Source organism: Phaseolus vulgaris, chromosome 7 (genome assembly GCF_000499845.2).
Source record: "Phaseolus vulgaris cultivar G19833 chromosome 7, P. vulgaris v2.0, whole genome shotgun sequence".
NCBI lineage: Eukaryota > Viridiplantae > Streptophyta > Magnoliopsida > Fabales > Fabaceae > Phaseolus > Phaseolus vulgaris.
In genome coordinates, this window is record NC_023753.2 from 32,123,605 (window position 1) to 32,143,800 (window position 20,196).

At 32.9% G+C, this 20,196-nt stretch overlaps 3 protein-coding genes across 10 annotated transcripts; all 3 read right to left on the reverse strand.

Moving 5' to 3' along the window:
• Positions 1-1,425: 1,425 nt before the first annotated feature.
• Positions 1,426-3,945, reverse strand: LOC137828352 (putative pectinesterase/pectinesterase inhibitor 28). 5 transcript variants are annotated; one of them, XM_068634877.1, is made up of 3 exons: positions 3,787-3,945; positions 2,613-3,674; positions 1,426-2,327 (listed from the first exon to the last, which is right to left on the reverse strand). In XM_068634877.1, exons 2-3 carry the CDS (start codon positions 3,646-3,648, stop codon positions 1,627-1,629), a joined length of 1,737 nt encoding a protein of 578 aa, XP_068490978.1. In that variant the 5' UTR covers positions 3,649-3,674; positions 3,787-3,945; the 3' UTR covers positions 1,426-1,626. The 5 variants fall into 5 exon arrangements, with proteins under 5 accessions (XP_068490978.1, XP_068490983.1, XP_068490981.1 ...); XM_068634882.1 differs by having other exon boundaries at positions 1,426-2,291; positions 2,613-3,665; positions 3,787-3,941; XM_068634880.1 differs by having other exon boundaries at positions 2,613-3,665; positions 3,787-3,941.
• A 604-nt stretch (positions 3,946-4,549) lies between these two features.
• LOC137830044 (pectinesterase-like) lies at positions 4,550-6,597 on the reverse strand. Its single transcript, XM_068637137.1, has 2 exons — positions 5,704-6,597; positions 4,550-5,401 (listed from the first exon to the last, which is right to left on the reverse strand). Exons 1-2 carry the CDS (start codon positions 6,587-6,589, stop codon positions 4,701-4,703), a joined length of 1,587 nt encoding a protein of 528 aa, XP_068493238.1. The 5' UTR covers positions 6,590-6,597; the 3' UTR covers positions 4,550-4,700.
• A 4,261-nt stretch (positions 6,598-10,858) lies between these two features.
• LOC137830045 (glycine-rich domain-containing protein 2) lies at positions 10,859-15,332 on the reverse strand. 4 transcript variants are annotated; one of them, XR_011084140.1, is made up of 8 exons: positions 14,807-15,332; positions 14,610-14,727; positions 14,119-14,523; positions 13,636-13,914; positions 12,683-13,203; positions 12,470-12,594; positions 11,674-11,839; positions 10,859-11,582 (listed from the first exon to the last, which is right to left on the reverse strand). XR_011084140.1 is itself a non-coding variant. In XM_068637139.1 (8 exons), exons 3-8 carry the CDS (start codon positions 14,431-14,433, stop codon positions 11,040-11,042), a joined length of 1,944 nt encoding a protein of 647 aa, XP_068493240.1. In that variant the 5' UTR covers positions 14,434-14,512; positions 14,610-14,727; positions 14,807-15,332; the 3' UTR covers positions 10,859-11,039. The 4 variants fall into 4 exon arrangements, 2 of the variants coding, with proteins under 2 accessions (XP_068493240.1, XP_068493239.1); XM_068637139.1 differs by having other exon boundaries at positions 11,674-11,834; positions 14,119-14,512; XM_068637138.1 differs by having other exon boundaries at positions 11,674-11,834.
• Between the last annotated feature and the right edge of the window lie 4,864 nt (positions 15,333-20,196).

Sequence of the window (20,196 nt, forward strand, 5' to 3'; positions counted from 1 at the left end):
CACTGGATAAATCATGTTTTAGAACACGATGTTAAAAAAGAAGAGATGATTAAAATCATACACATTTCTTTTTTTCATTTCACTGAAAGCGTATACGTAAAATTTCTATTTTATCAAGAAAATTATGATTTTTTCTTAATTTTGGGTTTTTCAATTTTTGAAATTAATTAAAATTTTATATACAAATACGTTTTTTTTTATATTCTTTTTAGATAAATCATATTATAAAGTACGATTTGCATTTATTAAAAGATATAGATATTTAGACAAAAACTAATATAATATAAGTGTCTTTTCTAATTCTTATATATTTATCTTTGTATAAAAATTATAACTTTTATTTTGTCTTTTCTAATTCTTATTTTTATTGATTGACTCTTTATTTTTCATTCTCTCTCTTTAACTACACTTAGAATGTTTGTATTGTTTGTATATATTTAGACTACTTTGATTTCAATAAAAAACAGAAGAGATATTCTTTCTCATATTTTTTGTCTTCATCTTTCTCTTTTCACTATAAAAAAATCATGAAATAGAAACTATTTTGTAGAGACTAAAATAATTAGTTGCAATAGTAACTAAATTAGAGACCATGAAACTAAAAAAAATTAGTTTTAATTAATTTCTATCATTGTTAAATAGTTTCTAAATTGGTATCTAATTAGCAACCAAGGTTTTAGAGACCAAATTTAAAAACTAAATAATTGGTAGTTAAAACCTTGGTTGCTAATTAGATACCAATTTAAAAACTATTTAACAATAATAGAAACTAATTTAGAAACCAATTTTTTATTTAGTTTCTAAAATGGTCCCTAATTTAGTTACTATAGCAACTAATTATTTTGGTTTATAAAAATTGGTTTCTATTTCATGATTTTCTTGTAGTGTTTGTTCAGCTATGTCCTTTTTTTATAATATGGTATTAGAGTTATGATTAGAGCTTTGGTTGCTACATTTGCTCATAAGTGAAGTTGTTGATCTCTTACAAAATCTTGTTCACCTTACCATGTTAGTTCATCAAATAGTTCTTCGTTTCTCATTGTTTCTATTATTCTTGAAGGACCAAACTATCATCATTGGTCTCATTCATTACAAATGAACCTCATTTCAAAGAACAAGATAGGTTTCATTGATCCAGCATAGCAAAGAGTGAATATGCTGGTTGTTTTCTGAAAGCTCAAAGTCAATTCTCAATCCATTGCACAGAGCATCATTTGTATGGACAAACCTTTCACATATATGGAATTATTTAAAGGAAAGGTTCTCCATAAGAGACATTTTCGTATTTCCATATATATCCTTTCATTTGATATATATAAATAAATAAATAGACACCAAAATTAGATAGGAAATAAAGTTATTAAACAGTTCAAACAAAAGATTTTGAAGATGAAAAAGAGAGCTAGTATTTCCTCGAAAATAAAATAGATAGGAAGTATATATTAAATTTTGTTAACAACAAAGTCTCCTAAAGAAAGGTTTGATTACATTAAATCTATGTACTACAGGAACAAGTGATCATCTCTCTGCAGTTAGAGAAATGTGGCATTACAGTGAAAGTGAAAGACACAAGCCTATAAACTCTGGGATGCATATTAGCACGCATTCTCCTTCCTAAAAAACTGTTTAGTGCTTGGGGAGGGTGGAAGAGTAGTATGGAATCCTAGTAATTTTAACCCAGTCATCTCCATGAAAAAAATTTAATGGTGAGTATTCGCTTGCGGATTTTGAATTCAGTTTCTTGATCCCTGGCCATTTTACCCGCTTCGATTTGTTTGAACCAGGACCACTGTTATTGTACTCAGCATAGAAACAAGTGTTCATACCTGAAAGACCCTGTGGTCCTTTCCATGGCACATACCCATCAGGTTCAATAAAGCCCTCCATGTAAGTGTTCATGAAGATGGTCCTCGAGTAATTCTTCAATGGACGAGCTAGGTAAGCCTTCTTATCAAACTTCATTCTATGATTCGACACAATGGAGCTTCCTTGTATCACTATTCCTGATGGTTGGTGCTTCTCCTTTCTACCTTGAGCGGTCACAATCAATGGTTGGTTTTCCAATGGCTTTCTTACCACGAAAGTGCAGTTTTGAAAAACAGCCACTGCATCACCAAAGACAAAGTCCGTGGTGCCTGAAATGGTGCAATCCCGATAAAATTGGCGCATGGCATGAACATACAAGGTGTCCTCGTACCCATCCATTGAGCATCTATAGAAAATGGATCTGTCTGCTTGGACCCTTATGGCTACTGCTTGATGTTTGTGGGGGCCAGCGGAATTCTCAAACCCTATATTGATGGCCACAAAGTAATCTCCGTGAATAGCTGCATGCATGCATAAACTAATTAACATGCCAATATACCATGATCACTTCATCGCCACTCAAACTAATTTACTGAACTCTTGGCCAAATATTTAATTTTGTTCATTTTTAGTTTGGACAATCATACAATACACATACACCTTCATTTTATATACACCTATTAAACACTCTTTTTTTCCCTTATCTCTCACTTCTTAATCAATATTTAGGGGGTTCACACATAGTAGCAAGAGGCTAGAAAAAGCTGGTATTGCTATCATCAACTGTATAGGGAAAAGACACATACCAACTGAGGCGGTTTTGTAAGTATTCAGCCCATCTAAGAAGTTTCTGTTGCCTGTGATTCGTGTCTTATTGGCACCATCACCGACAAACACCACGCGAGTCATTGTTTTAGTGACTTCAATGTACTCATTATAAACACCCTCCCTAATGTAAATCACGAATGGCTTTTTGTTCTTCTTAGGCACTTTCTGTAGTGCCTGGTCGATGCTCTTGAACTTTTCACTACCATCTTTGGCCACAATCGCATTGGCCTTGAGTTTGTAGGGATTTTGATAAAGGAGTCTACGAACACCACCACCATCATCATCATCATCAAAAATCAACGAGGAAATAACCTCATCTTGACCAAAAACATGTTCGTCATCCTCAACAAGCTGACGCTTATTGACGTCACTCAATTCCGAGACAGTATTTGCAAGTGCTGTGATGATGGCAAGGGCGTTGCTGCTCATGTGCATGGTAGTGGTCAACAAGTTCCTCATCCTATTCCCAGCTTGGACGGTGGTGTTATGGAAGCCATCCAAGCAAGTCTCTTGGTACGTTATTGCACCGCTAAGCCAAACTTTCAAACTAGTGAGGATGTTGTTGAGATTGTCGAGATCAAACTTGCCCATTTTCTCAAGTGCCCTCTTGAATTCCCCAACGGAAAGATTCATGAGTTGCTTGCATGTTGCAAGTGCCATTCTGGCTCTGGGGTTTCTCTCAGCCCCGAGCATGTGATCTATTTTATGTTGTCCTTTACCTATTTTCTTCATGGTTATATTGAATACAATTTTAATGAGTTCTCTGGAGTCTGTGGTGTTCCCAGCCTCTTCTCTCAGGCTTTTCTCACATTCTTTCTGGTAATATGTTGGTTTACAAAGGGTTCTCACCGCTTTAACAGAGGAAACTACGTGGTTGTTCTGTTGTGAGTCATTGTTGGAATCCGAGTTGTAGTTGACGCTAAATGCGATGGCAACGACCATAGCCACAAGGAAGATGGTAGAGACACCAATAACGGCGATTCTCCTCTTGCTTCCTCCATCTTCCTCGCTCATTTTCAATTAAGCGCCCCCTATCAACACTTCAAATTAAAAATATGCAATACGATAAGACTAAGGGTAAGCCATAGTTTTACCAATAACTAAACTGGTTAAATCATAACAACATTACATGCAAATCAAATACAATTAAACCTTGTGGGTGTTTTTTTTCTTTCTTCTATGTTTTTCTTATTTTGGTTCCTGCGCGTATTGTGTACCAGAAGGAGACGCGCAGAGAAGTGAAGGGAAAGGGCCTGCTGAGGCTGCGGCAATCCTCCGTCAAACCCTTTTGGAGTGTGCATCTCTGTGATTGATGGCCAAAATAGAATTTCCTTTATATCTAGATCAAATAGTGGTTTAGAATTTGGCTATGCTCAAAATAGCAAAATACAAGTGATCAAGCTCAGAAGCCGCACAATATATAGAAATAATTCAGATTTCTGTTCTTACCTTAGATTGTGATAATTTTAGCATTACAAGGCCTGTTTGAATTCTTCATATCTCGTTCCCAGATCTTTGTTCACCCCATTTTCTTTTTTAGAGTAATACTTTGGGAGAAAAATAAAGTGGGTGATATCTCTTTTTATTTAATTTTTACTACCCTCCAATGTTAAAGATTTAAAACATGTTATCAGTAATAAATGAAATATTCATATCTATGTTTTGAACTTTAAAATCATAAAGATAAAAAATAAAAATAAAAATAAAATATCTTCCTTTTAATTTATAATTTTAAATTTCAAAACATAAATATTACTTTGTGAATCAAATAAAAAATATTAATTTTCCTTTTTCTCAATTAAAATTTATCCAGTCAACTAAACATAATTTCTAATCAAAATCTCTCATCTGTTTGATGGTTAACAGCATACATTTTTCCATTCATAATAAGGTGATAAGAAGAGAAGGCAAACCGTTCTAACTTTCCGTAAGAACTCACTTGATTTATTATTTTTTTTTAATTTCTTTACATGCATAAGATGCATTCACAATATTAGGTATCAGTTGATACAATTAATTTAATCAAAACAAGTTGAAGTGTGTGTAAGAAGCATGACAAAAAAAAATTACTGTAACCCTGCTTTGAAAGGTACTCCTGTGGTGGGTAGCCATTTGTCACCTTGAATAAACTTCTTCACCGTGAAATCAAGTGCATCCTTTTCGTCTATGAGATGGTACCCTTCCCATGTGACCCTATTGTTCGTGTTTGAACCAGGTCCCCAGTTAGCAAACTCTGCATAATACAGTGTGCTCAAAGCAAAATCCCCTGACCATTCATTCCACCCCTTTGGATCAATTAGGCCATCCATGAAAGATTGTACGTAAACAGTCCTTGAATACTCCTTCCAAGGCCTACCCAAATATGTCTGTATTCCATTGTAGTTGCTAGTAGCATCACCCAACTCACTGGCTGCTGTTATGCAACAGTTCTGTATGGAGATGCCAGTGTTTTGGTTTGGATCTGTTCGACCTTGTGCTGTGATTGCATTGAATTGGTTTTGCATAGGAAGTCTTGGATAAATGTTACAATCCTGGAATACTGTTGCTGCATTGCCAAATATAAAATCCACTGTGCCATAAATGTCACAGCTTTTGTAGAATTGCCTTTGGGAATGTACGTACAGTGTGTCTTGGTAACCCTCAAAACTGCAATTGTAGAACGTAGACATGTCCGCCCCGTTTCTCACAGCCACAGCTTGATGCTTACTGGACCCAGCAGTGTTACGAAATGTTATGTTCACAGCAACAAACCCTTTTCCAACAACAGCTGCTCAACACAGTTGTAGCAGACACATTATAGTCTATGTCACACAAATATACCACAATATATATCTTGATGTGATGTTAATAAAATTCCACATAGATAATATTTGGTAATTATAGTGTGTGTTTCAGTTTTAGTAGCCATATTATGTAGATATTTACTCACCCACTATATTAATGTTGGATTTGAGAACATGTAGCTAACTAACATGATTTATATCCTTATCTGGCTCAAGTGCTAGAAATTAATGCGCATGCATAAGCAGAAATACGTGACATGATATGCAACGTGTGAACATAGCTTACCAAAAGTCGCAGATTGGAAAGTGGTCCAGCCATCGACCACGCTGCGATCGCCAGTGAGCACAGTGCGGTTGATGCCATCTCCAATCAACATTAGGTTCTGCTTGTTCTTAGGAATAGACACGTACTCATTGTAAATCCCCGCGACAACATAGATTACATGGTACCCGTTGTTGGTGCCGCTGTTTTCGGGTGCAGCAGCCACTGCATCATTTATGGTGGTGAAATCAGCAGACCCATCAGGGTTCACCACCACTTTTTGCCTCACCTCCACATTGTCAAGGCTTGTTTGCAGTAACTTTCTATTAGTAATAGTCTCAACTGTGGCTGATCCTTGCATGGCATCGCTAACCCAACCGCGGGTGAAAAGGGCTAGAGATGTGCTATATAGTTTGATCGCATCAGAAAGGGGACTTGATAAGGCACTGGTAACTACAGGATAGGGAGTTACCTCGTTAAAACCATTCAAGCACGTTTGTTGGTTGGTTAAAGTGGCACTAAGCAAGGTTTGCAAGTCGTAGACCTGATAGCCAGTGACGGTGTTTTGAATGGCTTGGAGGACATTGGAGAAGAAATCAATGTTGAGTTCAGAAAGGTTGAAGCAATCTTCAAGGGCGTGTACTGTTGAAGCGGGAATGGCGTAGTGGTTTGTAAGATAAGAAGAGATCAATGCAGAAATCGATTTTGTAGTTGATAAGCATTGCTGAAGGAGGAAACGGCATTGGTCATGTGTGGATATATATTGAGGAGGTAGAGTGGTTTTGCAGAATTCTGGGTAGGGTGTATTGTTGCATGTGGTATGGGAGAAGGAGGAGAAAGCTAGAAGAGAAGAAGAATGGAAGAGAATGAAGAGGAAAAAAAGGTTGTAGAAGGTGGTCCAGGTCTTCATTTTTGTGGGTGGATGTATGTAGAGACTTATGCTCTTGTATATTTATATTTAGCTGCATTAACCTGCATTAAATTAACTAACCTTCTGGCTACAAAATCTGGTCGATCAACACTCATTTTTTTTATATAATTATGAAGTTAAATAATTATTGGTTGATTAAATTTTATTTAGTATTTTTATCATGTATATTTTGTCTTTACAATATGAAAATAGCCTGTACAAGAAAGGAACTGCACTGCGTCATGTATTACATTTGAAATAAATTATATTTTGGTATGATAATTTGAGAAACAATTTTTCAACAGTAATAGTAGAAAATGCATAAGAGAAATCATCACAATCATTTTTTTCAAATAAAAAATTACAGTTGTAAAATAGTTTTTGGATAGGAGAGACTCTATTAAAAATATCTTTATATATATATAAAATTAAAGTTGTTGTCAAGCAACTTCTTGCAACGAATAGTTGTTTTAATTTAATGTTTTTTAATGTGTTGCTTCATATTATAAAGTTCAATTTGGACAAAATAAATTTATTGCTTATTTTTTTCATTGTATTGTGCAGAATTTAGAAATTTACACTAGATTGATTGAAAGGGAAGAAAATGGACAGTGTATTTAAATAAGCATGATAAAGTGTGCAACTCCCACGTTGTGTTTGTATATTGTTTTTGGTTGTACATATCTTGATTGGTAGCAAAGACGAGGAATATTAGAGAAGACGTGTGAGTTAGGAAGTTGCTTTTGTGATTAACATCTTGATTTTACTCAACGAAGAAAGATCGAGTTAGTGAGTGGAAGGCATGTTTAAATTTCAATCATCCCTAGAAGTCAATAATTATTAGGTATTTACAAATAGATTCTACGTGTAAAATCGTATAATCTTAAATACATTGATACAGGTAATGTATTAAGTAATCTATTTCTTTTTCAATCAACAACAAACATTAAATAAATAAATAAAGTACTTAGAATACTTCAGCCAACCGTATAGAAAACATATCCAGATTAATAATTATACTATCTTCAAGAAGCGGAACATAAAGAAAACAGTAAGCAAGTAATAAACAGTACAATGAAACATATAAAACACTCAATTTTTTTCCGAAAAATCTTCAAAAACTGCTCTCATAAGAGAAGGTAACAGAGTTATATACACACCATCATTATTCAAGAATAACAAATGTTGAGTGTAGAGAATTTTAAAAGATTTCAACATAAATTTCAATTTAAACAACTTACCAACTTAACTTTTAATATGTGATTTATTTCAGTATACTAAACAATTAAGTGTATGCAAATAACTTAACTTCAAATCCACTTATATATATAGACATTTTTTTTATCGGCAAAAATAGAATGAATACTAATGGAGATATTTAAAGGATACCTCAAACCTTATATAAAGACAACGATATCCTTTAGCCTACCACTCGCATTGAAAACTTTAAAGCAGACAACACGAGAGATGCAAGTTCGACGTCTACCCATACCCAACTAAAACACCACTTCTAACTTGAAACAATCATACTCAACCCAACCTTCCCCCTCTCATATATAGACACTCGACTCTAGTTCTAGAAACATATGTTGAATTTGACTTAGAGATATGAACTTGTCATACTACATTACTATGTTATCTCTCCACAGAACTACATGAACATAGGAACTAAGTCCTATTACATGATAGGGTAAATTCATATGATCTGTCAGACCAACTATTTTTCAAATTGTAGTCTCAACCTCTATCAACTCTACAACCCGATAATTTTCATCTATATAACTTCAATGCACCAATAGAATTAAGATATCTCCTTTTAGATGAATCTCTAATTCAATGCATACTTTAAACAATCTCAACATGATATTTTCTTTCCTAAAAATACTATGTCTAAATCACACTTCATATTATCCATCAATATACCATATAATCACTTATAAACTAGCTTTTATAACATATTAGAAATTCTAAAAAGAATCACAAATACATATGTATAACGTGCAATTCTCATCCACTAAGTCTTAGGCTCGCCCAACAACCAAGTTCTAAGACTATGTTCGCCCAACAAGTTAGGCTCGCCTAATGACCAACTAATGGAACCAAATGCGTCTAGTGAGTATGGCTTGTCCAACATCCAATACTCTCGAGTTTTTAATTCTCTTAATTTCGCATATCGAGAACATTGCTTGTCTAACTACCAAACCATTGAGACTAAATTCACCTAACGACCAATGCTTTTGGGTTTTCTAATTTACGAATTTCGCTCCACGAGCTTATGGCTTGTCCAACAAGTTACATAATTGCATAATTTTGAAACTAATCTAGATGACTCAAGAGGGTTTTTCATATCATTTCTACTTGTTTCCAAATCATCATTTCAAACTTAAGTCACTTGAGTTCTACAACAATTCCAATAACATATACTATACAAATAGTTCAAACTAACTCATTTTCACATCCTTAAATCACACATTCACAAAGAATTTTCATGTCACCAATAACATCAGTAACCTACCATCTCCAACTTAATCTACAAATCAAGTTAAATCACAATATCTACTCATTCAAATAACATCTATTTTAGTAAACAAGACAAACTCTACAAGAGAAATTGAAGCAAGTGATTATGTTATCTTTATATTCAGATTTTTTAACTTATGATACTTTTGAAACTCAATTCTAACTTTCCTAACCTAATTGGATGGCTGCCAGAAAAAAGTTTCAACTTCCAAAAAATGCACATATAAACTAACATTCATCACAGATTCTGGATCAATGATCAAACCACATCACTAATATCCAGAACTAACAAAGACTAATCCTAAAACCAAAAATCTTAAACAAGATACATGTTTCTAGGTACACAAAACAATACAAAATTTACTCAAAGAAGAAAAAAAAACAAAAAAAAATGATTGGACAACTCTACACTGTTCATTGTCAAAAAAACCAAAAGTGATATTTGATCGTCAATTTGATAAAAGATGGAGTCATATTTTTATATAAAAGCAAAATGAAAAAAGAAAAAAAAATATCTACAATGATGATTATTTAAAAAAAACTAAATAAATAATTTTTTTATTTATATAAAATTTTAATTTTAATAATAAAATATTCAAATATCATTTTAATTATATTGCTATAAGTCATTACTATATAAATACTAAAATCATATAAATAGTTAAGAATAGATAAAATAATTAAAAAATTTAAGAAAATATTTAAATTTTGTATGTTTTAAAATTTTCGTTAAAATTTACTTAACATTAAAAAAAATCATATATTATTTATGTTTAGTGTTAAAAAAACATTTTCTAAAGAGTTAAGATATTTAACAATATGTTAAATTGTAATATGAATTTATTCAATTTAGTCTTATATTTAGTCTAAAAATAAAAGTATGACGTGACAGAGTCATATCTAATTGGGACAAAATAAAAGTATGACGTGAAAGTCGTATCGAATTAACACGACTTGCCTAAATTTGTAATTTTCTTAAACGTATCTCATTTTAATAAAAAGCAAAAAAAATAATTCCAAACCCTAAGATAGTTGTCCAATATGTTAAATTGTAATATGAATTTATTCAATTTAGTCTTATATTTATGTAGTTTATTTGATTTGTTCTTGTACTGTTAAAAATGATAAATAAGTTTCCTATTTTTAAATTAACATTTTTCAACTTAATTTCTTTCATTACATTGTTTGATAAAGTCGTTTGTACGTATTAATGAAAAATATTTAACACTACCAATTTCAAAATTAAGAGATTTAATTAAAACCTTTAATAATATAAAAAAATAAACTTAAAAAATATAGAGAATAAATAATTAATTTAACATTTAACTAATAAACTGAATATAAAAAAGGATCCGGATAGTCTACAGTTAGAAAATAAATTGAATGGTGTGCAGTTTCAAATCTAAATACTAAAACTGTTTCTTTTTTACATTCATATTAAAATAAAAATTACAAATTTATCATTTATAATCTATTATTAAATAATAAAATAAAAACTCTTTATATTGTACTATTAATATATAGACTATTTATCCGTGGTTTTAAATCCTCAATTTTCATAGATTCATCTCTAAGTTAGTCAAGTAACATTATGTATAGTCTGTATAAGTAGAAATTAAGACAAAATAAAAATACTATTGAATAAAATATAAAAAAAAATAGTTTTAGAAATTATCCCTGCAAATGGATTCATAGAAGAAAAAAAGTTAAAAACTAAAATTAATTTGAATATAATTTTGGGGAGATAGATACTCACAAGCCACAATCAAAACCATTTTGTATATTTATTTATTTTACAATATTTATATAAATTTATATTATTATCCTCCAACAAATTGGGGCTTTCCAGTAAAAATGTGAACTTGAAGCAAGCTAAAATTTTGGAAATAATGATGGTAATAGATAGTATTTGCTAAAATTGAAGATAGGGTTAACCTAAAATGCTTTGTTTGTACAACATGTGACTACCTTCCACTGGTGACTGACCTAATGTTGGATACCTTTTTAGCTGATCAACTGCATCAGATGTCATCACAACCCCAGCATGCCAATGCCAAGGTTGAAGATAAGTTGAATCAATGGATGAGGACCATGAAGATGGATGAAGTATCACAGAACCCCAATCTCTACTTCCAAACCTTGCCTCCCTTAATCTTCTTCTCACCAACAAGCCTCCCACGTCTTGTTTCTTCATTTCTGATACACTTCTGAGTATTGAAATGCAAAGGAGAAGCATCAGCACTGCATCTTCTTCGGGTGATACTTCAACAACCAGTAGCCTCCAATTTAGAAGTGCAGTTGCTTTTCCATCTGGGTTATCTTCTGTGAAACGTACTACTGTTAGAAAATAATCCTCATCTTCCTCTTCCTCAATCTCTTTCTCCTCTAACTCTATTCTCATGCCTTCTCCTTTTCTCTTTGACTTTGTTTTCTTTACTTCATATTGCCTTTGCCTCCCTCTCAATAACTGCACCTGCAATTGATTATTGCAACTTAGGATTTAGCCAAACTAAGAAGCAAAATTGCATGTTTCAGGATAATATTTAGGGAAGCTGACACTCTACCGATGACTCTGGAGAGGTTTGATTTGGCAAACTAAAGGTGAGACCTGACACTGATTGTGATGACTCCCATTGTATTGTCAGTTCATCTCCTGTTGAAAAGTTCCATGCAGCTTTACCTTGTTCGGTAGGTTCCTTTGGCGTTGCAGTGGCCACCACCTTCTCTGTACTAGACAGAAACAAAACTAGAAAATATTAATAGACTGAAACAAAAAAGGAAAATATTTGAGATTTGCTCTAAAAGAATGGGAGCAGACATATATAACATCTAGTATTATAACTTTGTCAAAGCTATGGAGACATAAAGACATGCAGTTAATTCATTGAATTTTCCTGTTCTCAAGTAATAATACTTCACAAGACCTAATATAGATAAATTATAAAGAAATAGATAGAACCAAGGTTTAGTAGAAGCTGAACATAATATCATATAATACAACCAATTTATGAGGGGAAACTATCTTTGACAAGCCTTAAAGGCTAATATTTTTTTCTCAATATGTTAGAAAATATAATCCCTCAGCGGCCAACGTGAAACTCACCATTATATGAAACATGTTGTGTTAGAAAATATACACTAACTTCAGATAACTTTTGAATCTGGACTAATATGAAAGAAATAAGACATGAGAGCAAGATATTTCAAAGCAGAAGTATGGTTTTCTTATTATTCAGACCAATATCAATTCTTACTTTCTAGTTTATTTTCTGACTCGAGTCCACAATTCTGCAAGGAAGATAAGACAAGACAAACACAATGACCATTATTAAATTTATGTAATAAGTACATAAAACATACCAGGGGCTCTACCAATGGGACCAGCAACATAAGACCAAGATCCTTCACGTATCTCTATAATCCTATCTTCCCGTTTAACAGCTGAAGGAGTTTCACTCCCTCTTCTCCAAAATCCTCCTCCTACCCTGTAGTTCAAACATTTGCCTGTTAGTTAGTACAAAATGCTATTAACCATGCCAACTATTTCTCAATGGAAGAGTTGAAGAGGTTCACCTAATTCTAACAACAAAACACACTCTCCCTGCATGATCAAGAACTGTGCGAGACAACCATCGCCCTTCTTGTGGACGATAACTATTTATTTTCAGAATCACATCAGATATCATTGCCCCAGAATTGTCAGTGACTCGATCGGGTACACATTTCAACAAGTACGGTGCTTGAACTGGTGGAGTTATAGATGTAACAACATTCACCTGTTGACTAATTTCCTTTTCCAAAGTTAAAGAATCTGCTCTCAGTAAATCATTCCAGCTGAATGAAACTGTGTCCAGCAGGCTACTTCCTCTTAGACATCTACCACCATGACGACGAAACTCAAGCATAACTCCCTTAGTCCCAAATTCACAGTAAAAGTGCCAAGCTTTTTCCCATGAATCATTGGTGAAATTGGAGAAGGCTTTATCTAGCTTTAGTTCACTGTGACACCTTGTTATTTGGAGGCGTAAGAAATCACGGTTCATATCCTTCTGCAATGTTCTTATTCTTTGCTTAAGTCTCACGAACACACAGGCCTGCATTGTAAAAATTAGCCGCACTTCATTCCTGTGCAATACTGTCACGTATGTCCATGATATTCTGTTTCAGGGATTGTCTGAAATATTTTTTCATATATTGTTGCAACACTATCACTAATACTCTATTGTATAGAAGCTTTGGGTAAGTTCATCATACATGTATGTATGAAAATATTACAAACCAAAACATCTGATTGATATAGCAAAGAAAATTTCCTGTTTAGGCAAACTCAAGCAAAAGAATGTGGCTATAGGATTATACCTTTTCTACAACCAAATTGATGATGGTGTCTCCTAACATTAACCGCACAAAAACTACTTCAGGTTATTTATCACAAAAAGATAAAGAGCAACCCGGTAAACAACATTCTGACAAGTATACAAGAAAAAGACAACAATAGAAGCAGAGAAAGAGAGCAAGAAATTGACCTCAAGTAAAAATCTTGGAAGCATGGACCTGTATTTTGTATTGACATCTGTGCCTGATTCTTCCCAATAGAGAGGGGATTCGATTGAGGTAACACCTTCCAGTTTGAAAGGCACCTCTCCACCTGCTTTCTCATAAGGTTGATTGAATGCCCTATCCCACAATTTCTTGGTTTCTTCAAACTCCTTTTCCTTCAGGGTTTCAGACAGAGTTACCACCTTCAGCAGATCAATTTCTACAGCTAATGCTCTCAAATCTTCAAAATACACCGTTGGGTAGCTCTACTCCGATTAAAGCAAAACAATTGAAAGAATATAACAGGGGGTCAGAAAGAGGAATTGAAAAAATTAACTGAGGGAGAGTCATCAAAAGAACAAATAGCTAACATTCTAGTGGTTACTTCATCAGCGAGTGCGAAATTAAGACTTAAGATATTGAGTGTGAAAGCATTTAAGAGGAGAACGAAAGGCAACAAAAGCACACACCTGGTGGGTCAGCCACATTAAGAGGATGTCCGAAGTAGGAACGAAACGCGAAGAAAACTCACGCGCGAACCTCTGCAGCATAAACAAGAAAGCCCTGTATCGCTGTCTCGCGGCAATCAAGTACACAACCTCGGACCTGTACGGCTCTACGAACATGGAGCACAACAACAACCTCTGCTTCTCAACTTCCTTAAACACACCCTCCTTCAAACTCCCCCCAACAAATTCGCCACCCGAATCCTGCGAATCCGAACTCGCCTCGTTCTCAAACGACTCCAACGGGTATCTGCTGCTCCAAATCTCCATGCACCGCATCAACGCGTACTCTCTGTTCTCTTCGTCGAAAATTCCCGCTCTCCCTATCAGCTTCGAGAACCTCGTCTCGCAGTATTCCCTGTAACTCACCTAAAACGGTAAACAGCATTACAAACTGAATTTATTTCACTTTTTTATCTTTAACTTTCACTAAAACAAACGATAAACGAACTCACGGGGTTTAAAGTGTGACAGAACCAAACCCATTGGACGTCAAGCGCAGGAAGAATTACAGGAGGAGGAGTGTCTGGAAGCGTGAGATCAGCAATCAACGGCATCCAGAAATCATGGTACCTGCAAAAACGCTCCACCGTCAGATGAGTTTACTAAACCAAAACAAACAAGAGAGGTGTTTTTCTTCCATAGAGTTTACCTTCTTACGGCTTCCACCATAATGGACGTGTGGTGAAGCCATACCGAATCACCCACACTCCTCAAGAAGGCGATATTTCGCCTGGCCGCCGACACGAGATCGATCCCGAGTCGTATCCCCGCGATTTCCGGCAACTCGCCGAGACTTGTGGAGGAGGTGCTGGGCGAGATTTCGGAACCCTGGAGATTGTCCGACATGGTTTTGGTGGCGGAGTATGATAGTTTTTTTAGTAAGTGAGAGGCATGATTGGGTTGCGTGGAGAGGGAAACACGGTTGCGTCTTTAATGAGAGGAAATAGTATCTGGTGGAATGGATGAAGACGTTGATGTTGTTGTTCTTGTTTGTCGGAATTTGGAACAAAGAGAACAAAGTCAGTAGAAATGAAGTTGATTGAGGAAGACAAGAATGACCGTGAGACTGAGTTCTGAGGTGTCCCTGTTTGAACACGTGTGACCATCCCCTCCCTCACTCGCTCACTGCTCGCAAGGTTATGGTTATGGATGCATCCACTCACTTCACTTTAATTAATAATATTATAAATTAAAATTCTCTTATATAATTAAGAGAAAAAGCGACTTCCACCATTATACTATTATCTAATAACAGCTTATCCTAAATGATAATTTTTCTAATTTTGGTAATAATTACCCTAACAATCACTGAAGTTCTAACTCTTAAATACTGTTTGGCATCAAATAAGTGTAATTTATCTATTAAAAACTACACAGGTGTTTTTAAATTTTCTCCAGTTATTTTAAATTATTCAATTAATACTATTATTTTCAATAAAATGCATGTGCATCTTTAGTTTTTTTATTTTAAAATATTTTGAGAAATGTTACATCTAATTATAGTTATAATAGTAATTTAAATATACTTTTATTAAAAAAAAATTATATACACACTTATCATTTTCCTTTGAGTGTTTGTAAAACCACTTGAGGAAACAGGGGATATAAAATTCTGTGGTCTGGTGTATGGTAGTGTTGTGGTCCCAAACATGGATCACAGAATAATAAAGCAATCCACATGTCATCACGTGGTTATAAAAAGTGGTATATCATGTCACTTAGAGTTGAAAGGTCTTGTCTAATAAATGGGTTAAGCACAAATACTTAACCTTCACCACAATTCAAGTTAGCAAGTTTAAAAATAAGTTGGTTAGATTAGATATATGTTGTGTTATGTTATGTTCCATCGCATCTGAGGACCATTTACCATAATGTTGTAGTTTTCGTAAACATTTGTTGATATATGTCAATTTTAAATTTTTTATAGAAATAAATAAATCGTACTTTAATCGTGATTTTAAATATATTTGAAATAATTTTTCCAAGTTAAAGTCATGCTTCAAAATATATTTTCTGAATATTTGTAATGTTTTTACAAAGTTGTCACTAGGAGGACGATTTTAAATTTATTTTAAGAATACTACTTTTTTTTAATTGTTTTTTTTCCTATTTAGATGGCTTTTCAGAAAAGGTGAAGTGGTGACGTGGTCCACGATTTCATTCTTGTTTTTTTTAAAAATTTAAGAAAGTGATAAGCACATATTGATGTTTTAATTAATTTTTTTATTGAATGTTTTGTTGTTTTATACATAGTTGGTTTTTTTAATTTTGAAAAAGTTTGAAATAAATTATTGGTTTTAATTTTAAATTAGTAATAAAATTGAATTTGTAAGCAGACTTTTTTTTATGCAAACGTAGTTCATTGATTAAATTAATTATGTTGTTTTGATTTTTTGGTAAGAAATAAAACATACTAAGTTGATCATTGGGAAAAAAAATCATCAAAAAGATAAATAATTAAAATATAAATAGTTGGATCGTAGTGGTAAAGTTTTTCGTCCTCTTCCTATTAGATGGGAATTTTCTTCACCAAGCTGGGTCAAAATTAATACTGATGGGGCTGCTAGGGGTATCCTGGTCTTGCTACTTGTGGAGGTATTTTTCGTGGAAGTATGGGAGAATTTATTGGTGCTTTTTCAACGTTTCTTGAAGTTCAAACTGCTTTGGTTGCTGAGTTTTATGGAGTTATACATGCTATGGAGGAAGCTCAAAAAATGGGGCTTACTAATGTCTGGCTTGAATGTGATTCTGCCTTGGTTTGTGCTGCGTTTACTGTTAGGACTAATGTTCCGTGGATGCTTCAGAATCGATGGAATACTTGTCTTAATTTTTGTGGGACAATCAGGTTTAGGGTAACTCATATTTTTCGTGAAGGGAATGCGTGTGCTGATAAGTTGGCTAATTTAGGATTTATTCATAGAGAATCATTTCATTGGTATAATAGACTCCCAGCTAGTATGTTCTTAGAATTCTTTATGAATAGCTATAATCTACCTATGTATCGTTTGTGTTAACATATGGGTTTTGGTCTAGTCCCTCCATATTTTTGTATTTTCTTTCTTTTTTCTTTTTTTTAATAATATTTTTTTTCATGTGATGGCGGATGATTGATGTTACTTGAGGTGTCAGCTTAGCTGAGATGTCAAGTTGCATAGTGATGCCTAACACAAAAACTTTATAAAAAAAATAGAAAAAAAAATCATTTCGATAATAAAAACACTTTTTAAAATCATTTTGATAACAAAAACACTCTTTTAAAAATCATTTTGATAATAAAAACACTTTTTATAATTGGTTTATCCATTTTATTATGGATATGAGTAATAGTTCTTTATGACTATTTCAATGCATAATGCATAAGTGAGTTGTAAATAAATTTCAATCACATATAATATGATCGACAATCTTTATTGTTGAACTCGATGAAATTGTACTTCATAAGTCTAATAAATGCTTAATACACTATAAATGGGTCAACAAATGTGAGTAACAAATGACAATGATGAGAAGACAAGGTAGTTTAAGAGTTTGAAACTTTCCACAAACACACCATCAAACATTTAATCTAATTGTGTATGACATTAGTCGTCGATGAAGTTGCAGAGTTGTTATCTCTTGAATATCAAACTCAGAATTTTCTCGATTGTAGTGGAGACACAAGGTTTATCTTTGTTGATTTTTCCTAAGTAATGTAGTGATTTCTTCTAGATATTGATGTCCTACTTGTAACATGCATTATCTTCATGCCCCGTTCAACAAACCAATATTTTGTTATTTTGAATGTTGACTTAATAAGGGTAAGGATTGGTAAGGAACATGCTCCCTTCAAAATTGAGTTTGTGCATTCGACTAAATTAGTTGTCATATGCTTGTACATCTTGCATTCATCGATATGTGTGTTTTCATATCACAAAAACAATGTAAGACGATTGATAAACATTGAGGTTTCTCTTGTAAGTAGTAGGGCAATTGTTCCTCTTATATGTTTCACCACTGTAGAGTTCTATCAAGTCAATCGAGTCATGTGATAGTTTATCGTTTGTCAATCTATTCTTACTGATCCATTAAACTTATATTAGGTCCACAAAGAAGACATGTGATGACAAATAGATAGATATTGCCCACAATATCATCACAAGTGGATAACACTGTGGAATGATTGACATAACCGTCTAATTCAAATATATGAATTTAATAGAAATAGTCATTTGCATGATATTGCATACTATTTGATACATATCACATCAAGAATCAACATCCAACGCCGATGTAAGTTCAATTTCAAATACATTTAATCATATTTTTAGTTCAAGTCAATTAAAATTTAAATTTTTTTTCTACAGTATGATATGCCAGAGGAGGTACAACCACCTCAACCACAACCTTCTTATCACCATGTTGGACATTCTTCCAACATTCACGAGTCTCCACAATAACATATTGGTCAATCTAGTTTTCAACCACCTTCAATATTTTCATATGTGGATCATCATCATTACACGTCTGCATTATTGTATCAGCAAATTCCCTACACATAATATTTTCACATTGCAACCACATCTTTTTTCAACCATATGAAATATGTTTACAACTTCTATTGTGACATCACCATTTCCATAAATCCAATGTCATATATGGATTATTATAAATCCATAATGTTTTTTTATAATGGAACTGAAGATAACGATAAAGAAAATGAAGATAATAACATAAATGATGGCATTGTCCAAATTAAAATTGGTACACGAATTTAGTCACAACCATGAAAGACTAAAAAACTAACTTGTAACACAAACTCTTATTATTAGTTATATTTTTAATATCTTTTTATATATATGTTAGTAATTTTCAAACTTTTGTTCTACAATCTTTGTATTTTTATTTTCACAAGTTCCATTCAAAATAAACATAATTTTAAAATTAAAGTCATAACATTTATTTTATAGTTTTTCTAAAAAAACAAAATCATTTACCTTAAAAACAACCATATAGGCATTCAATAAAAAAAAACAAATACAAAATAAATTAAAATACCAAAAACCATTTATTTCAAATTTTTGAAAAATTAAAAAAACCAATTACGTATAAAACAAAAAAAAATCTATAAAATTAAAACCTTACGTGCTCACCCTTTCTCAAAACATTAAGAAAAAAAAAAAGATGAAGCAGTGTACACATCACGACTCTACCTTCCCTAAATTAAAAATAGGTATAATTACCCTTTTAGTCCCTACATTTAGACTCTGCGTTCGGTGATATGGAGTTGAGTGGATTCTCCTAAATCCAAACCATAAGACAGATTTAAATAGACAAGCATACATAGTGAGTATCGTAATTGTGCATAAGAAGTTGGGTGAAAAAGGTGAGGAGAGGTGATGTAGAAGAAGTTGGGTGAAGGAGGTGAGGGAAGGGGACAAAATGTAGAAAAAGGTGGAGACCCAAGACTATAGATGCAATCAAATTGATTTTTTTTAAAAATCACTATATTAAATTTAATATTGACCCGAAATATAGAGAACAAAAAGGTAATTATACTTTAAAAATAAAACATTTAAATAAAAAACAAAAAATAATTAAAAAAAGTCATACTCCAACAAACAATGTTTTTTTTTAAAAAAGTTAAAAATAAATTTGAAGTCTCCTCCCTCCCTCTAACAACTTTAACAAAATATATTTTAAAAAATTACAAATATTTAGAAAACGTTATTTTAACCTAAAAAAATATTTCAAACAAAAGTCGTGTTTAAAAATATATATATTTTTATTTCAAAATGGTGCTTTCAAGTATGATTTGTATATTTAAGTAAAATTTTAAATATTTATTTATAATTTTTTTTAAATTGCATTATTATAATAAATTATTGGAAAAAAGTGAAACCTTCTATAACGTGTATAATGTATCTCTTAGGTTGTGTTTGCTTCAAATGTTGCATTGTTGACGAAGATGAATCTAAGTGGATATTTGATGTTTGCATCAAGGGTTCTGTGGGGAATGGGAGGGCGCTAAATTTGCATGAAGAGTGATTTCTCTCCCCTCTT

What these genes read in the sequence shown, in the direction of transcription:
- LOC137830045 (XM_068637138.1), bottom strand. Translation starts at nt 15,003, where the DNA reads ATGTCGGACAATCTCCAGGGTTCCGAAATCTCGCCCAGCACCTCCTCC. An exon ending in TAATGTGGCTGACCCACCAG is followed by an intron (nt 13,915 to 14,118) that starts GTGTGTGCTTTT and finishes TAATCGGAGTAG; the next exon opens with AGCTACCCAACGGTGTATTT. An exon ending in TCCCATTGGTAGAGCCCCTG is followed by an intron (nt 11,835 to 12,469) that starts GTATGTTTTATG and finishes TGTCTAGTACAG; the next exon opens with AGAAGGTGGTGGCCACTGCA.
- LOC137830044 (XM_068637137.1), bottom strand. Translation starts at nt 6,589, where the DNA reads ATGAAGACCTGGACCACCTTCTACAACCTTTTTTTCCTCTTCATTCTC. An exon ending in TTTCCAATCTGCGACTTTTG is followed by an intron (nt 5,402 to 5,703) that starts GTAAGCTATGTT and finishes TGTGTTGAGCAG; the next exon opens with CTGTTGTTGGAAAAGGGTTT.
- LOC137828352 (XM_068634877.1), bottom strand. Translation starts at nt 3,648, where the DNA reads ATGAGCGAGGAAGATGGAGGAAGCAAGAGGAGAATCGCCGTTATTGGT. An exon ending in TTACAAAACCGCCTCAGTTG is followed by an intron (nt 2,328 to 2,612) that starts GTATGTGTCTTT and finishes GCATGCATGCAG; the next exon opens with CTATTCACGGAGATTACTTT.